This window comes from Phycodurus eques, chromosome 14, assembly GCF_024500275.1.
Source record: "Phycodurus eques isolate BA_2022a chromosome 14, UOR_Pequ_1.1, whole genome shotgun sequence".
Taxonomy (NCBI): domain Eukaryota; kingdom Metazoa; phylum Chordata; class Actinopteri; order Syngnathiformes; family Syngnathidae; genus Phycodurus; species Phycodurus eques.
This window is the reverse complement of record NC_084538.1, coordinates 9,545,713-9,561,141: the sequence shown is the minus strand read 5'-3', so window position 1 is coordinate 9,561,141 and position 15,429 is coordinate 9,545,713. Positions and strand designations below refer to the sequence as shown.

Here is a 15,429-nt window from a genome sequence, read left to right as displayed (position 1 = left end):
GTTCTGAGGACTGGTGTTCAAATCCGGCCTCGCCTGTGTGGAGTTTGCAGGTTCTCCCCCGTGCCTGTGTGTGTTTTTCCCGGGTACTCCGGTTTCTTCCCACATTCCAAAAACATGCATAGCATGTTATCCCAAAGTTATCCCAAGGTGTGAATGTGAGTGTGATTGATTGTTTGTCTATATGTGCCCTGCGATTGGCTGGCGACCAGGTCAGGGTGTACCCCGCCTCTCGCCCAAAGTCAACTGAAATAGGTGCCAGCACACCCAGTGAGGATAAGCAATTCAGAAAACGGATGGATGTTTTTTGTTCATCAGATATTTTCAGTATTTTCTTGCATGAAGAATTGGCACAGAGTAAAATATTGCATGACACAGAACTTAGTCACAGAGGTGACTATTGTGGTCTGTGATAAACTATACTATATATAAAACTACTATTAAATTGTGGGTCCAGTCAACCTTGCCTCCAACTACTATCACCTCTCTTCTTACGCCACATTCAGTACACAGAGCAAGAGGCAACAAAGGTTTCCTCTAAACAGCGAGTGGTGCTCGTCCAGGTTTAACAGCCACCGTTCCACTTTATCCTGACAGTTCCTCTAGGTTTACTTAAAAAACAATTTTACAAAGTTTCCTTTGATTAACCGACAAACACTGCTGTTTGAAAAGCATGTCACTGAACTGTATAATACATAAGTCTAACATCTTTGACAAGTTAGAAAGACTGTGGTTTCGCTTGTTATTGTAAGTCAAATTGGAATTGGATTGGAAGTGAGTTATATTTCATAAAATAGACTTGCATTTGCTGCGTATTCTTCTGCTGACATTTCAAACATTTAATGCTGTGTTCTTCTCTTTGGGTGCTTTCCCTCACCTTCACAGATGTTGACGAGTGCCTCAACCAGACCATCTGCGGGAGCCACGGCTTTTGCGAGAACACCGATGGAGCCTACCGCTGCGAGTGCGATCTGGGCTACTCAAACCCACCAGGAGACACAAGCAAATGTGTTGGTGTGTACATGCACTTATTTGTAAGCCAAAAAGTGGGGTTTTAGTTCACATTCAATAGATTAGATAGATTAATTTGACAGTGGAACGTCCAAAGTTGACCACAATCTGTTCCGTGGCGCTGTTCAACTTTAATTCATCTCTTTTCTAAACCGCTTCTCTTCATTAGGGCCACGAGAGGCGGGGTATACCCTGTAATGGTGGCCAGCCAATCGTGGGACACATATGTATACAATTCAGACTCACAGTCACGCCGATGGGAAATTAAGATTCTTGAACCTAACTTTTTTTTTTTTTTTTAACCTAACTTGCATGATTTTAGTACATGGGAGGAAGCCGGAGTACCACAAAAAAAAAAAACACATGCAGGCTCGAGGAGAACATGGGAACTCCACTGAACCCCACCAAACCTCAGAACAGTGAGGCAAACATGCTAAACACGCAATCACCATGTAGCCTGGTCATCTTCCAATTTTTTCCAGGAAGGCTCAATGAAAATTCTAATTTGTGTTTCGCGTGACACTGTCACCCAAAAAACTTTATTAACTTGCTCTCACATTACTAACATTGTAAAATATGCGACTTAATGAGATGTTGAAAAAATAATACACATACTAACCATACGGTCATCTGCCTCACAGGTCCCGAGTTAAATATCTAGCCTCCGTTTGTGGAGTTTGCATGTTCTCTCTGTACCTACGTGGGTTTTCTCTGCGTACTCCAGTTTCCTCCTACATTCACTGTATAGCAACAATGTACTGATAGAAATTCAAGAGATGATTTGAGTATTTTTCTGTCATCTAAGCATGAGTAACCAACTTCTACTGACACTGATATATGCGCTAGTGTGTCCTTGTGGAGCATATGCCTTTGTGTACACGCCTGATCCTTTTGTTGACCTTGCGACCTCTCCCTCAGACGTGAATGAGTGCGAGATGAGCTTGGCGCTGTGCGGCGAGGCCCTGTGTGAGAACTTCGACGGCAGCTTCCTGTGCATCTGCCCCAACGACAATGAGGAATTTGATCCCATCACCAGCCACTGCCGCTCCCTGGGTAAGAGAACCCCGCGAGCGCCCACAATGCCTCACCGGACTTGATTCTGCATCGCATCGACGGGAGACGGAGTTTTCCTTAATTTAATGAGCCGTGTCTTCATTATCCAAACAACAAGGGTGATGAGGTGGACGCGACCTACTCCATGTCGCTTGAGTATCTTTTTGACCTGGCAACTGCCATTTGTTTTGCAAGCTAAGTCCTGCGGTTGGTTGGACAGCCTGCAAAATTTGTATGAGTCTAATCCCCCAGACAATTGATGCTGTAACTCCTTCAGTCAAGCCAAGCAAACACCCCGAGGGCCTGGTTACTGTCGACGCATTTTCCCACCAAGACAAACAATGATGGACTGTACCTACTGGTAATCGACGCTGTGGGCATCTCCTTTAAGATAACATCACAGTAGCGCTTAACCGTTATGCGGCGCATTGTGATTTCACAGAAAAGCACTTTGAGTCATGGAAACATAATCACGTCCCTCAGTTTGGTCCGTGTACAGGAATTGGGTGTTTTTCCATTATTAAGCGGCGCGCCCTCTGCAAGGTTGTTTTTCCTTCTGCCCCGGCATTAAACCCCAGCTATGCCTCTGTGTACATTTTTGCCACATTCCACTGTTTGCTTTCGACGTGTGTTAATCAATCATGTGAATGTGAATGGTGTGTTGACTCACATGCCAGTGTTTCCATTTGGCTAAGCCGGCTGCTTATGGGCAAAATGCCTGAGCCCATGCTTATTGGACAAATGACTGGGCTGAGCAGGGGTGGGCGAGGGTAATGCACCACCTACCAGGAGGCACGCAGACACATTGACTCATAAAGCCACTTGACAATGTTCCTACGTGATATTGGGCAATTATACAGTGGAGCATCCAAAATTGAAAACAATCGTTAGCCTCATAGCATAATTGCCTAAGTCATATTTGAACATTTACAAAAACACAACAAATTCAACAAACAAGAAGAGTCTTGTTGCCATGACCTGTATCACTGAAAAGCTACACAGACATTAAGAAAAAAACTAATTATTCATTGATATTGTGACAGTAAGTTGAAAATGACTCGGGCAATTATGCTGTTAGCCTAACGACATCCATTCAGAAATGCTGGTAGACATCCAAATTGTTATAATTTCAAAACTGTGTTTCCACGAAGAAAGTAACATTAGTTCCAGGCTCAGGCAGCACGGTGGACGACTGGTTAGCACATCTGCCTCACAGTTCTGAGGACCCGTGTTCAAATCCGGCCGAGCCTGTGTGGAGTTTGCATGTTCTCCCCGTGCCTGTGTGGGTTTTCTCCGGGTACTCCGGTTTCGTCCCACATCCCAAAAACATGCACGGTAGGTTAATTGAAGACTTTAAATTGCCCGTAGGTGTAACTGTGACTGGGTGTTTGTTTATACAGTATGTGCCCTGCTATTGGCTGGCAACCAGTTCAGGGTGTACCCCGCCTCTCGCGCCAAGATAGCTGGGATAGGCTCCAGCATGCCCGCGACCCTAGTTGAGGATAAGCGGTGCGGAAAATGAATGAATTAATTACTCCATGTTTTCATAAAGTTCAATGTAGAGTGCTATTTTTCTTTATTAAAAAACACAAACAAGAGGCTGGAACTGATTAATGGCATTTGAGATAAGAGTGTTGAGTTACTGTACATGCATGGTCACGGAACAAATTAAACTTGTATCTCAAGGCACCAGTGTACTTGTGCCGAGAAAGAAGTTATCATGAAACTTTCCCTCTTTGCCATCTCCAGTACCCTTTGTGGCGGCACCACATACAAAATCCACAGAAAACGTGACCACACTGAGATGCCTACTGAGCTGAAGTCTCTTTTATTATGTTGCATTCCACTGTTCCATATCATCCTCCATGACCACCCTCTTACCTCACATATACAATTTTTCTGTCCACTTGCAGCTGACACCGACTCAAAAGCCCTCGCTCCTGCGGCCCCCTCAGCCGTGGAAAGGAAGGAGTGCTACTATAACTTAAACGACGCCAACTTCTGCAACAACGTCTTGTCCCGTAACACCACCAAGCAGGAGTGCTGCTGCACCGTGGGCGCCGGCTGGGGCGACAACTGCGAGATCCACGCCTGTCCTGCTCCAGAAGGAGGTGCAATTTAATGTTCAATGATTTTAATTAGGGATGGGCAGTGGACTACAGTAGATTTCCCTGATTGACTGTGTGGAAAATTAACTATCAATTAATGGACTCATTGTTTTATTCATTATTATTATTTTAAATTTGTATTATTGTCAGATGGCGGCATGCTTTACTAGTGGTTAGCAAATCTGCCTCAAAGGTATGAGGTTCCGGGTTCGAATCTCTGCTTCGGCTTTGTAGTGTGGCGTTTCCATGTTCTCCCACTGCTTGGGTGGGTTTTCTTTTGGGTACTCCGGTTTCCTCCCACATTCCAAAAACGTGTATGTATTAGGTTAATTGAAGACTCTAAATTCAAGAATAATTGTTTACTCATGAAACACTGGAACTAAAGGCAACAAAACAGCAGATTTAGGTAACTTTGCTATCCTCGGTGCTAACTACACAAACAAGAATAAAGACTTTATTTACTTATAGCTTATATCCCGAAATGTTCTGAACTCCTGTTTCCATGCCTGTGTTGGAGATTTGTGTGGAAGAAGGCCTTAGCGGACACCCATTAACTACTGTATTTGAGCTTGAATCAGCATCCAAGTAGTATATTCCAATTGCTTCAAGACGTGACTAATCAACAATCACTTCCACATAACTATCAGCTTATCACATTATCTTAACCAGTTATTATGCCTATCCCTAATGGAAAGGACATAAGGTCATTCCATTCCATCCTATCGGGCACTGATAATAACACTATTTCTTTTCCAGATGATTATCACCAGTTGTGCCCTCATGGCAGTGGATCCATACCCCTGCCTGCTTCCTCTCCTCAAAGTTTGGCAGAACAGCGACTCTACATAGGTACTGATGTCATGAAGATCACTAAGCTTTTATAGCTTCCTCAACATTGGCACCGAATGTTTTATTTTCACTTTCTGCCACTTTTAAAGCCAAATAAACAAACACCTTTTACGAGGGAGACGGCCTGTGCCGAGGCTCAATAGGATGCATACCTGGCTTAATGCTGTAATCACAGTGTGTCTTGACTGCTTCATTGTTTGCTAAGCCGGAAGCCAGTATTTCCTTAAACAGCATTACTTGTGTTTGTTTAGAGCATTTTTATCACTTCGATGTCTGCTCTGTCTCTTTGTTCTTCAGACGCAAATGAATGTGAAATGTTTGGATCAGACATTTGTAAGAATGGACAATGTGTCAATCTCTTCTCAACCTATACTTGCTACTGTCGCTCCGGATTCTACTATGACAACGTCAAGCTCGAGTGTGTTGGTAAGAAAGCTACCCTTATTTTTCAAGTTTGAAATCATCAGTTGATCAGAATCACTGCATTTCAGCTGTACAACAGTCCATCTTAGAGATGATAGATCCCGTGTGTCCCGTGCCAGTGTTCTGACTCCTCTTATTGACACCACATGTCCCATTAGGTTTATTGCTTTCAGTCACAAAGCGCTTGTTTTTGTACTTTTTGTTTTGGTACCGCATTCTTCTGTGCCTGTAAATAAAGCCACCAGCTTTTTTTATGTAATGGAATGAGAAAATATTTGAGATGATGACAATAAATACAAATAAAAAGACACCAAACATTTTTTAATAAAAATAAAAACACATACTGTAAATAACCAGTGGACTAGTGGTTAGCATGTATGTCTAGCAATCAGGATATCTGGTTTGGAATCTCAGACACTGTGGTCTAGTGTTTAAAATGTTTGCCGCACAGTTCTGAGGTTCGGAGTTCAAACCTTTGTGGCGTTTACTCTCTCTGAGCTTGCATGGGTTTTCTCTGGGTACTTGGTTTCCTCCCACATTCCAAAACATGTGTGTTAGGTTCATTGAATGTGATGTGAATGGTTGTTTTTCTGTGCCCTGTGATTGGTTGGCGAACAGTTCAGGTTGTACAAATGTCTCTCGCCCATTGTCAGCTAGGATATTCTCCAGCTAACCCTCGACCATAATGAAGACACGTGCTATAGAAAATGGATGGATGCATGGAAATAAAAACGTTTCAAACTGGACTCTCCCTCTCTGTCAGTATCACAATAACAGTGTGCCAATGTGTTTTTCCAGATTATGATGAATGCGAATTCGGAAACGCCTGTATGGATGGAGCGTGTGTCAACACGCCGGGCTCGTTCAACTGTTTCTGCAGTCCACCATTAGTGCTGGACAGCACGCAGCAGCGCTGCATAAGAATCAACACTACAGAAGGTATGACATGCAAAAACCACAAACATACTGAGAGATTGTATGAAAATGATTTACTCTTGCCCAAAGTCCATTGGGTGAGGCTCTGGTTGACCCACGACCAGAAATAGAGAGACTTGGACTTGAATCAACTCGAGTCAATGCTTTCATGACTTGTGACTTGACTTGACAAAAACGAAAAGACTTTTTTAGCATTTACTTGGCCTTCGGAGTTAAAGACGCAGGACTTGGCTGGAGACATGATGATGAGGTGTTATACATATTGTAACTACAGATGAGATAAATTGGCGAACAATATCATTATCTGACCTTATTAATCGTCTCTCTTTACGAAGACTATGAAGACTGCAACAATTGACTCTGACTTGGGAATTGATTTAAGATAACCTGTGAGTTGACTTGTCAAAGACTTGACTTGAAGGTTAAAAATGTATGCCTAGATCAGATTAGAGGATTTTAGCTCCGTTATTAGCCCGATTTGCTATCATGGCCTATTTCCCAGATCGAGCCTAACATATTTTGGCGGGAACAAAAAAACTTCCATGTTGTGTGACATAATCCAAGACCAACAATTTGGCCGTACGATAGCCTTAAGACGCCACAATGAAAAGTCTAGCATGTTTGATTTTTTGGGGGAAATATTAGTAGTGTGATAGTAGTGTGTGTAGTGTGACATATGAACGGCAGCTCTCCGACAACACACATTGACGTCCACCAATGGGATTGCGTCTTGCGACCGGCGCATTGCCTCCCTTGCTTACCGTTGTCAACAAACTTGCATGACATTGTCAACGTTTATTCATGCACACAAACCAATGTTTACAGAAGCTTTAGAGCATGAAACAACAGAATGCCGGCATGTTTACATGCAAACGTTAGTACTACGATTACATAGCTGGAAACATAACGTTACGGTATGTTGCCTGCTTGGTAAAAGACTAAATTTGTCTTGTAGTCTGATCCAGCCATTACATGAGACTTGCATGTGTTTACTTGACCCTAACAGAGACATGCTGTATTGAAAATGGATGGATGGAAAATTAATCCTTATAATTTTTTTTCAAAGAAACTGTGGATTCTAATCTCGATGTGCACATGGACATCTGCTGGCAGCGTCTGGAGGGAGACAACATGTGTTCCGAACCACTGCAGGGCCGCAGAACCACCTACACTGAGTGTTGTTGCCTCTATGGAATTGCCTGGAGTGGGCAGTGTGCCTTCTGTCCCAGGAAAGACTCAGGTGAGCTAAAGTATTATCATCTATACTATTGATTCGGGTCACTGATGGTGTAGTGGTACACTCGCCTGACTTTGGTGCGGACAACGTGGGTTCAGTCCCCACTCAGTGACTGTGAATGTGAGTGCGAATGGTTGTCCGTGTCTATATGTGCCCTGTGACTGACTGGCGACCAGTTCAGGGTGTAGTCCGCCTTTCGCCCGAAGTCAGCTGGGATAGGCTCCAGCACCCCGTGACCCTAACCAGGATAAGCGGTGTTGAAAATGGATGGGTGGATGGATGGATATACTATTATTTCCAGAGGTGGGTAGTAACGCACTACATTTACTTAAGTATCATTTTTGATAAATTGTACTTGTGAGGGTAGTTTGAATGAACCATACTTTTTACTTTTACTTGAGTATTTATGTGAAGAAGAATCAATACTTTTGCTTTGTAACAGTCATCGACATGCCGCTTGTTACTTTTATTTAGCCATTATAGCCGCGTTTTAGACTACATCGACTTCCGCATAGGGCGCCGTTACGCCAATCCGACGTGCTCACGAGTGTCATTTAACTCCAATTTACCAATCAGATGGCACAAGGCAGTCACATGACCGCATACAATTATTACTTTACAGACTCTGAAAAACAGTTTTGTCATGCGGCGTAGTCTTAAATTGTGACTGCCCAAACATGGATATTTCAGCCCACTTCTAACTTGAGAAAACACTTTGCGGTAAGTTGTACATGTTTCTCTCTCTCTTCCTCTCCCTCTCTCTCTCTTCCTCTCTCTCTCTCTCTCTCTCTCTCTCTCTTTCTCTCTCTCTCACACGTACACATGCATGCACACACATACACTTGCAGACACACAAACACTATCAATAGGTCTGGTCACCAAACAGCTTCTTCATTAAGTCATTTAAGTGGGTAAAGCAAATAATGTTTCTGTAGGGCCCAATGCATGTGTTGTTGGTTTTTGGGCAGTTTAAAATTGAAATAGTGGCAGGTGTGTGTGGATTCCCATATATTATCCATCCATCCATTTTCTGAGCCGCTTCTCCTCACTAGGGTCGCGGGTGTGCTGGAGCCTATCCCATATATTATTATTTTTTTAATTTTATTTGACGTTCATGCTCTTTTTTTTTTTTTAAATCAGACGTTACTCACGAGTAACTCTTTACTTGAGTAGTTTTTTGACTGAGTAGTTTCTTACTCTTACTCAAGTAAATATTTGGAGGGCAAGTTTTTACTTTTACGTGAGTCGTACTGTATTATTCTTTAGTGTCAGTACTCTTACTTGAGTACAATATTTGGCTACTCTACCCACCTCTGATTATTTCAGTGAATATGACGGACTAGTGGTTAGCACGTCTGCCTCACAGATCGAAAGTTCGGGGTGCGGAATCTTGGCTCAGGCCTTCTTTTGTGGAGTTTTTTCAGGGTACTGCAGCTTCCTCCCAAATTCCAAATTGGCCCACAGTTTCCATTCCTATCCTCTGCTCTGTTGCTTTCAGAGGACTACGCGGTCATGTGCAACCTCCCTCTGAGAGGAGGTTCAGACAGCCTACGAGAGCGGCCGGGCTACGAGTATGGCGTCGACGGGCCCGAGGATCCCATAGAGCCTTTTGTTCCTCCGTACTGGGACAACTATGGCGGCCCAGCGGGACCATACGACGTTCCCGAGAGCGTCCCTTTGTTCAACGACAACGACTACAGCATCCGACAACCGTCTGTGCGAGTCCCTGTCCATCGACCCCATGAGCACCAGCCTCGGCCGGTGGATTCCTTCTCTGGTGGGTGGGAATGCGTCCCACTGACACACCTGTCATTAAAGCAGATGTCGTACATGAGAGTAAGGTGTCATGAGCGCAAGGTGTTCCCCATTTTTTGTTCAAACACGTTTGCAATGTGTTTTTTTATTGTGTTGCTTGTCTTAACAAGTTTAAATTATAAGGTACCACTGCACAATCTAATGAAATTCAGGACAAGAGGTTTAGAAAAGGAATCCGTCAGAGGTATAATCCTTTATAGGAAAGACATTGAAATACTTTTCAAAATTTTAACCTCAGAAACTTGTCTTTTTTAAACTTTTGTAATTCTCCTAATATTTAATATGATGATATGGCAAAGCAACGCAAATTTATTTATATAGCGCATTTCACACACAAGGTAACTAACTCAATGTGCTTTACATGATTAAAATCATTTAAAAACAAAGAAAAAAAACACCTTATAAACATTTAAAACAAAGAGAAATAAAATAAAATAAAAGTACAAGAAGTCCAGTATAATATAATATTCTTTCATTGTAGTCAGTTGTAGCTTCTGCCAACTGCCTTATAGTAAGGAACGTGGCCTCCAATTTCAATTCAAGTTTAAGTTAGAAATGTTTTATCAGTTGTGTCCCATTGGGTGTAGACCGTCAGTGTTTCTACTCTGATAAATTATTTTAACATTCATTCATTCATTTTCTGAGCCGCTTCTCCTCACTAGGGTCGCGGGCGTGCTGGAGCCTATCCCAGCTGTCATCGGGCAGGAGGCGGGGTATACCCCGAACTGGTTGCCAGCCAATCGCAGGGCACATACAAACAGACAACCATTCGCACTCACAGTCACACCTACGGGCAATTTAGAGTCTCCAATTTATGCGTGTTTTTGGGATGTGGGAGGAAACCGGAGTGCCCGGAGAAAACCCACGCAGGCACGGGGAGAACATGCAAACTCCACACGGTCGAGGCCGGGGATTGAACCCGGGTCCTCAGAACTGTGAGGCTGACGCTCTAATCAGTCGGCCACCGTGCCGCCTTATTTTAACATATTATGCTAAAAAAAAATATTGGGACATATGGGACCATTGAAGAAAATGAGCAGTTATACTCTAAGTTTCCACTCTTCTGGGAAGACATGAGTTGGGGGAGTGTCTCATCATCCCAAAATGGTGTTTGATATGGCTAATGGCAAGTTCTTGTACACCAGTCTCATCCAAGCATATAAGATAGAAATAGGCAAACTTTCTTTGGAGAAATCATTCATTGACATCTCCTTGTTGTATTTTCAGAGCGCTACGATGGATTTGAAGGTCTCCAAGCAGAAGAATGCGGCATCCTGAATGGCTGTGAAAACGGACGCTGCGTTCGCGTGAGGGAAGGCTACACCTGCGACTGCTTTGACGGTTACGAGCTGGACCTAAACAAGATGGCCTGCATAGGTGCGCTCTCACTTTAACATCTCGGATATCTCACAGATTTTTGTCCGTGTAAAACCGCTCAGAGGTGGCGGGGGGGGGGGGGCATTGTCCGTTTCAGCATGCAATGCATCAGTCTGTTTATTCGTCTCTCCAAATGTTAAAATCAGACATTAGTGATCTCTCCCTTCATGTTTAAACCTTGTGGAGCCACTCTGAGATTTATTGCAATGAGGCAATTCTTCATGCGGCTCAAGGAGAAGCTTTGCATTTAACAACCTTGCATTAGCTTGTGTTTTATGGCAATTTAATGAAAGTGGTCTACTCCCCTCAAGCATTGTCTGTTAGCCCTTGGCCTGGCTGCTCGCTGCCAAGAGTAAGGCCTTGAATCTCCGTCCGCTCACTCTATTACATCAGGTTTTTATAGTTTTTAGTTTGTGCTTTGTTTTGTGAAAAAGTGAGACTGTGTTGTTATGAAATGTGATGATTACAATATTCTGTCTGCATATGGGCTTAGGAGCTTCAAGGTTGATACAGAGCCAGTGGAAACGTGGTGCAACACTTGCTATTCCTCATTTTATCTAAATATCAATACCAATATCAGAACATGAGGCTCATCCAACATCATGAGCATGAAGGCTAAAAGAAAATGAAAAGTTAACTTTGCCTGACATTTAGTGCTCAAATGTGGCCGAGAGGTTCCGACGTGATTCAGGATGGACATGGAATAAATGAGAACACATGCTTACGAAGCTCCACATTATAAGTTTAACACTGACCAAATCTAAACATTACAAATTCAAGTAGGGCTACAAGGATTAGATATTCAACTTCGCTTGAAAGTAACCCAGAATAACATCATTTTGAATTTCATGGCCATCGCGTGCAGGCAAAACACGGTGAACTAGTGGGGAGAATGTCGCCTGACAGTTCTGAAGTTCCGGGATCGAATATCAGCTCCGGCCTTAAGTGGTACCATGACTTACGATTGCACCAATTTACAAGTGATACGCCGCCGCTCAAGTCAAGTGAAAAAAAAGGAGAGCGACACTCACTGATGCACTTTCAGTCGTTTGTCATAAAGAAACTTTTGTCTCAAACACAATTACAAAATGAAAACAGTCGCAAGGAGCATGGAGTAGACACACAGAACTAACCACTTGGGAAATGACCGAGTGGTGCTTGAGTCACAACTCCTGACGTGACTCACTAGGCCACGCCCTTATCAAGGCCCGAATGCTAAAGTGTGAGTGTGTGACATTCGGCATTACAGGAAGAGAAAAAATATATAAATAAGTTTTTCCTTGAATAGTTTTAGGTATGTTCTATGGAAACATTTGCGGGTTGGTGAGTGTTTAGTAACTGTACAATGTTTTCTGTCATTTTTGCAGGCACTGTATCCAATTGGGATACACTTAAAACTCTTCATATAGATGAAGAAAATGTGTTAAGTGTTGTTGTTTACAAGAATGCAAATGCTCCTATCCTACCTCTGACTCACACGTTATGTGCTCTTTGCCCGCAGACATAAACGAGTGTGAGGACATCAGCGACAAGGTGCCGTTGTGCCAGAACGGCCACTGCAGCAACACAGAAGGGTCCTACAAGTGCACCTGTTTGCCCGGCTTCGTGGCCTCCGCCAAGCCACACAAATGCATCCCGGCCATCCCAAAGGCAGAAACGGGGAACTGAGACGAGCGGTGATTTCTCCTGCTTCCTTTAAGGTTGAACTTTCACCCCTCCACTGGGCTTCTCCTCCTCAGTGCCTGGCACAGTAACGCTGAAACGTCCAGACTCCAACTCCTCACAGCAGACACACTTGGGTTCGGCTCACAACACACTACTCGTTGAACCTTAGGCGAATAACAGGAGTGAAGACACGACAAGGGATACTGAGCTTTTTCATTCAGTAACCCCCCCCCCACCAACAATTATTTTATGTATTTGACATACTCTGTTTTCTCTTTAACGCTTTTTTTTAATGTTATTATTTATTTCAGGCCACTGCTAACTAGCAAGCAATTGACCTCAGAGGGCTCAGAAAAAGAGCGATATTGTCATTTTGCATGCTCCCCATGCTTATGTGCTCTCTGGGTACTCCAGCTTGCATGTTAGGTTCATTGAAGACTAAATTTCTGTTTTCCAACCATTACTGAGCCAAGGCACATATTTTCGAATCGAAAAATCTTACAGCACACGACACCAAACAAAAAATATCACAAAAAGTACCACGGATATAAAAAGTCTACACAAAAACAGCTGACAGGAGTTCGAATGTGATTGGTTAATGCTGAACACAGCCACGTTCCCAGTTATAATAAGAGGGTGTGCACACTCATGAAACTACATTATCTCACTTATTTTTAATTCCCCTCTGAAAAGAGTTGTTTTCAATTGAGTTGTAAAGCTAATAGGTCACACTAATGGTGAAAAAAAGTTTGGAAGGTCTTGGTCTTAGTATATCACAAAAACCTAACATTTAAATGGGGGTGTGTAGACTTTTTATGGCCACTGTATCTTTACTGAAATAATGACAATCTGGTCTCAATTTATTCACAAATCTACTTAGTGCTGTTAAGTTGAACACAAAACTATCACAGTGTTCCCCGGCAAATTCGTGATTTGCTACTCGCAGAATCACCTGTCCTCTGTTATTCGCTGAAAAACCCACCAATTCACTGTTTTTGTGCGCAGGCCAAAGCCATGTCTAATATAAAAGTATTGCTTCAGCGCCATCTTGTGGCACCTTGGTACCAAGGAACTGTGTCAATAAACCTCTTTTGAGGAGGGGGGAGCATCAATTACACACAGATTTTTTTTCCCACTGTATTAGGAATGAATGGAAACAGGTGGACACAAACGTTAATTGTTCCTTCTGCCATTTAATGGAAGAGCATTTACTTGTTCTGCCTGTTACTATACGTCACTGGCATACAGTGGATAGATGAACAAAGATACATTATTTGTACTAAATGTTTGGACCAACTCAGTGAAATTGGATCATTTCCTACGGTTATAGTGGTTGGGAATCACTGCTCTAAATTGTCCATAGGTGTGAATGTGAGTGTGAATGGTCACTTGTCTCTGTGTGTCTTACAATACACAGGCGACCAGTCCAGGGCGTACCCCGCCTGTCGCTCAAACTCAGCTGGGATAGTCTCCAGCTCACCTGCCACATAATGAGGACAAGCGCTATCGGAAATGGATGGATGGCTCTTAACAGATGGCAGTGTTAATAAACAGCCAACTGATTTTCTTATTCATCATTACACTTCTTTTCTTCACATTAAAATGGAGCTGAACAGCAACGTGTCAAATGTGCGGACCAAGAGCTGGGAAGACAATACAACCAAACAGTTGAAAAATAAAGGCTTCAGCCGCCAAATTTAATGACTCGAAATGTATATGAGGATCTGATTATATGATGTTTTGTAAAGGTGCAATAATACTTGCCTTCATTTGTTTGACCACTTTTTTTTTCTTTTTTTACAATTTCCTAAAAGAAAATCAAACTAACAGTATTAACTTATTTTATTATGTTGACAAAGTAGCAAGGCTTATCGAAGCGTCATGCTACATTTGAGTCTTGTGTCTAAAATAACACCCGATTGAACAAATATCACTGTTATGTAATTAAAAAGTTGCTTTCATAGACACAATTCAATCAAATGATTCATTCCCACTAAGACAAAGGCTCCGCTGGAGAGGTTTGGTTATTTTGTACAGCTCTAGTACTATGTATTTTTTTTTTGTTAAATATCCTTTTAATGCTTCCAACATAGCAATATGTTTGTTTGACATAAAACACAAAATCTGTGGGGGAAAAAAACCTGATACTATATCTTTGTAGATTTATACATGTAAAAAAAAAAAAAAAACACCTATTTTTTAAAAGCAAATCTTTTTATGTGTGAGGGGACCGGCTGACACTGTACCAGAGGAACTGTGTGTATAACCTGCCCTGTGGAGCAGAATATGAACTTTATATATTTTTGGGGGAAGTGGCAGCACTGTTATTAATCCAATGGCAGACATTTTCCATTTCATTACGAAGACAATGCTTTTGAATTGTAAGCACCGACTTCTGTATGTCTCTATGGTTACATATTATTAATTGTGATCATTACTTCTTACGGTTTTTTGTTTTTTCTGAGTCATGAATGTATCATAGACAGCCTTGGCCGACTTGCTTTTCCTTATTTGAATTTGTTGTATTATTATTGTTCAGGTTGAATTAAACCATTTGTTTAACAGGCACCTGGCAAAACACAATCACGGCAGCACATAAATAATTCCAATATCCCCTTAACCTGCATTAATGAACTATAAAAGTAGCAACTGCACAAATGTTCCCATGCGATGTGCACTGTACTTTTACTGTGCTGCTCTAATTATCACCTGAACCAGACAGGAAGTCTAACGTTTGAGTCAAAGTTGGAAGAGTCGATGCCCCTGTAAACCTCCCAAATAACCTAATGATAATGTCTCGTTGTAATGCTGGTGGTCATCGGAAATATCACGCTCATCCATTTTGTTTACCGCTTGACTGTAATCACTGTCAGTCATCTAAATAAAAATGTAAAAAAATTAACATCTGATTGGTGTTTTCTTACATGGCATGCATTGCAATACTGTACCTTGTCTTTT

At 42.3% G+C, this 15,429-nt stretch overlaps 1 protein-coding gene across 4 annotated transcripts in view; it reads left to right on the top strand.

Annotated features, from left to right (window-relative positions):
* The window catches only part of LOC133413238 (latent-transforming growth factor beta-binding protein 1-like), a 115,793-nt gene extending 100,459 nt beyond the window's left edge, over positions 1–15,334 (top strand). For all 4 annotated transcript variants that reach the window (XM_061697343.1, XM_061697342.1, XM_061697341.1 and 1 more), the window contains exons 32-41: positions 883–1,011; positions 1,927–2,061; positions 3,975–4,172; positions 4,926–5,018; positions 5,316–5,444; positions 6,240–6,380; positions 7,444–7,617; positions 9,113–9,391; positions 10,657–10,806; positions 12,308–15,334. In XM_061697343.1, coding sequence (XP_061553327.1) covers positions 883–1,011; positions 1,927–2,061; positions 3,975–4,172; positions 4,926–5,018; positions 5,316–5,444; positions 6,240–6,380; positions 7,444–7,617; positions 9,113–9,391; positions 10,657–10,806; positions 12,308–12,474 — 1,595 coding nt within the window. In that variant the 3' untranslated portion in view covers positions 12,475–15,334. The remainder of the gene's footprint in view (positions 1–882; positions 1,012–1,926; positions 2,062–3,974; positions 4,173–4,925; positions 5,019–5,315; positions 5,445–6,239; positions 6,381–7,443; positions 7,618–9,112; positions 9,392–10,656; positions 10,807–12,307) is intronic.
* Positions 15,335–15,429: the final 95 nt, after the last annotated feature.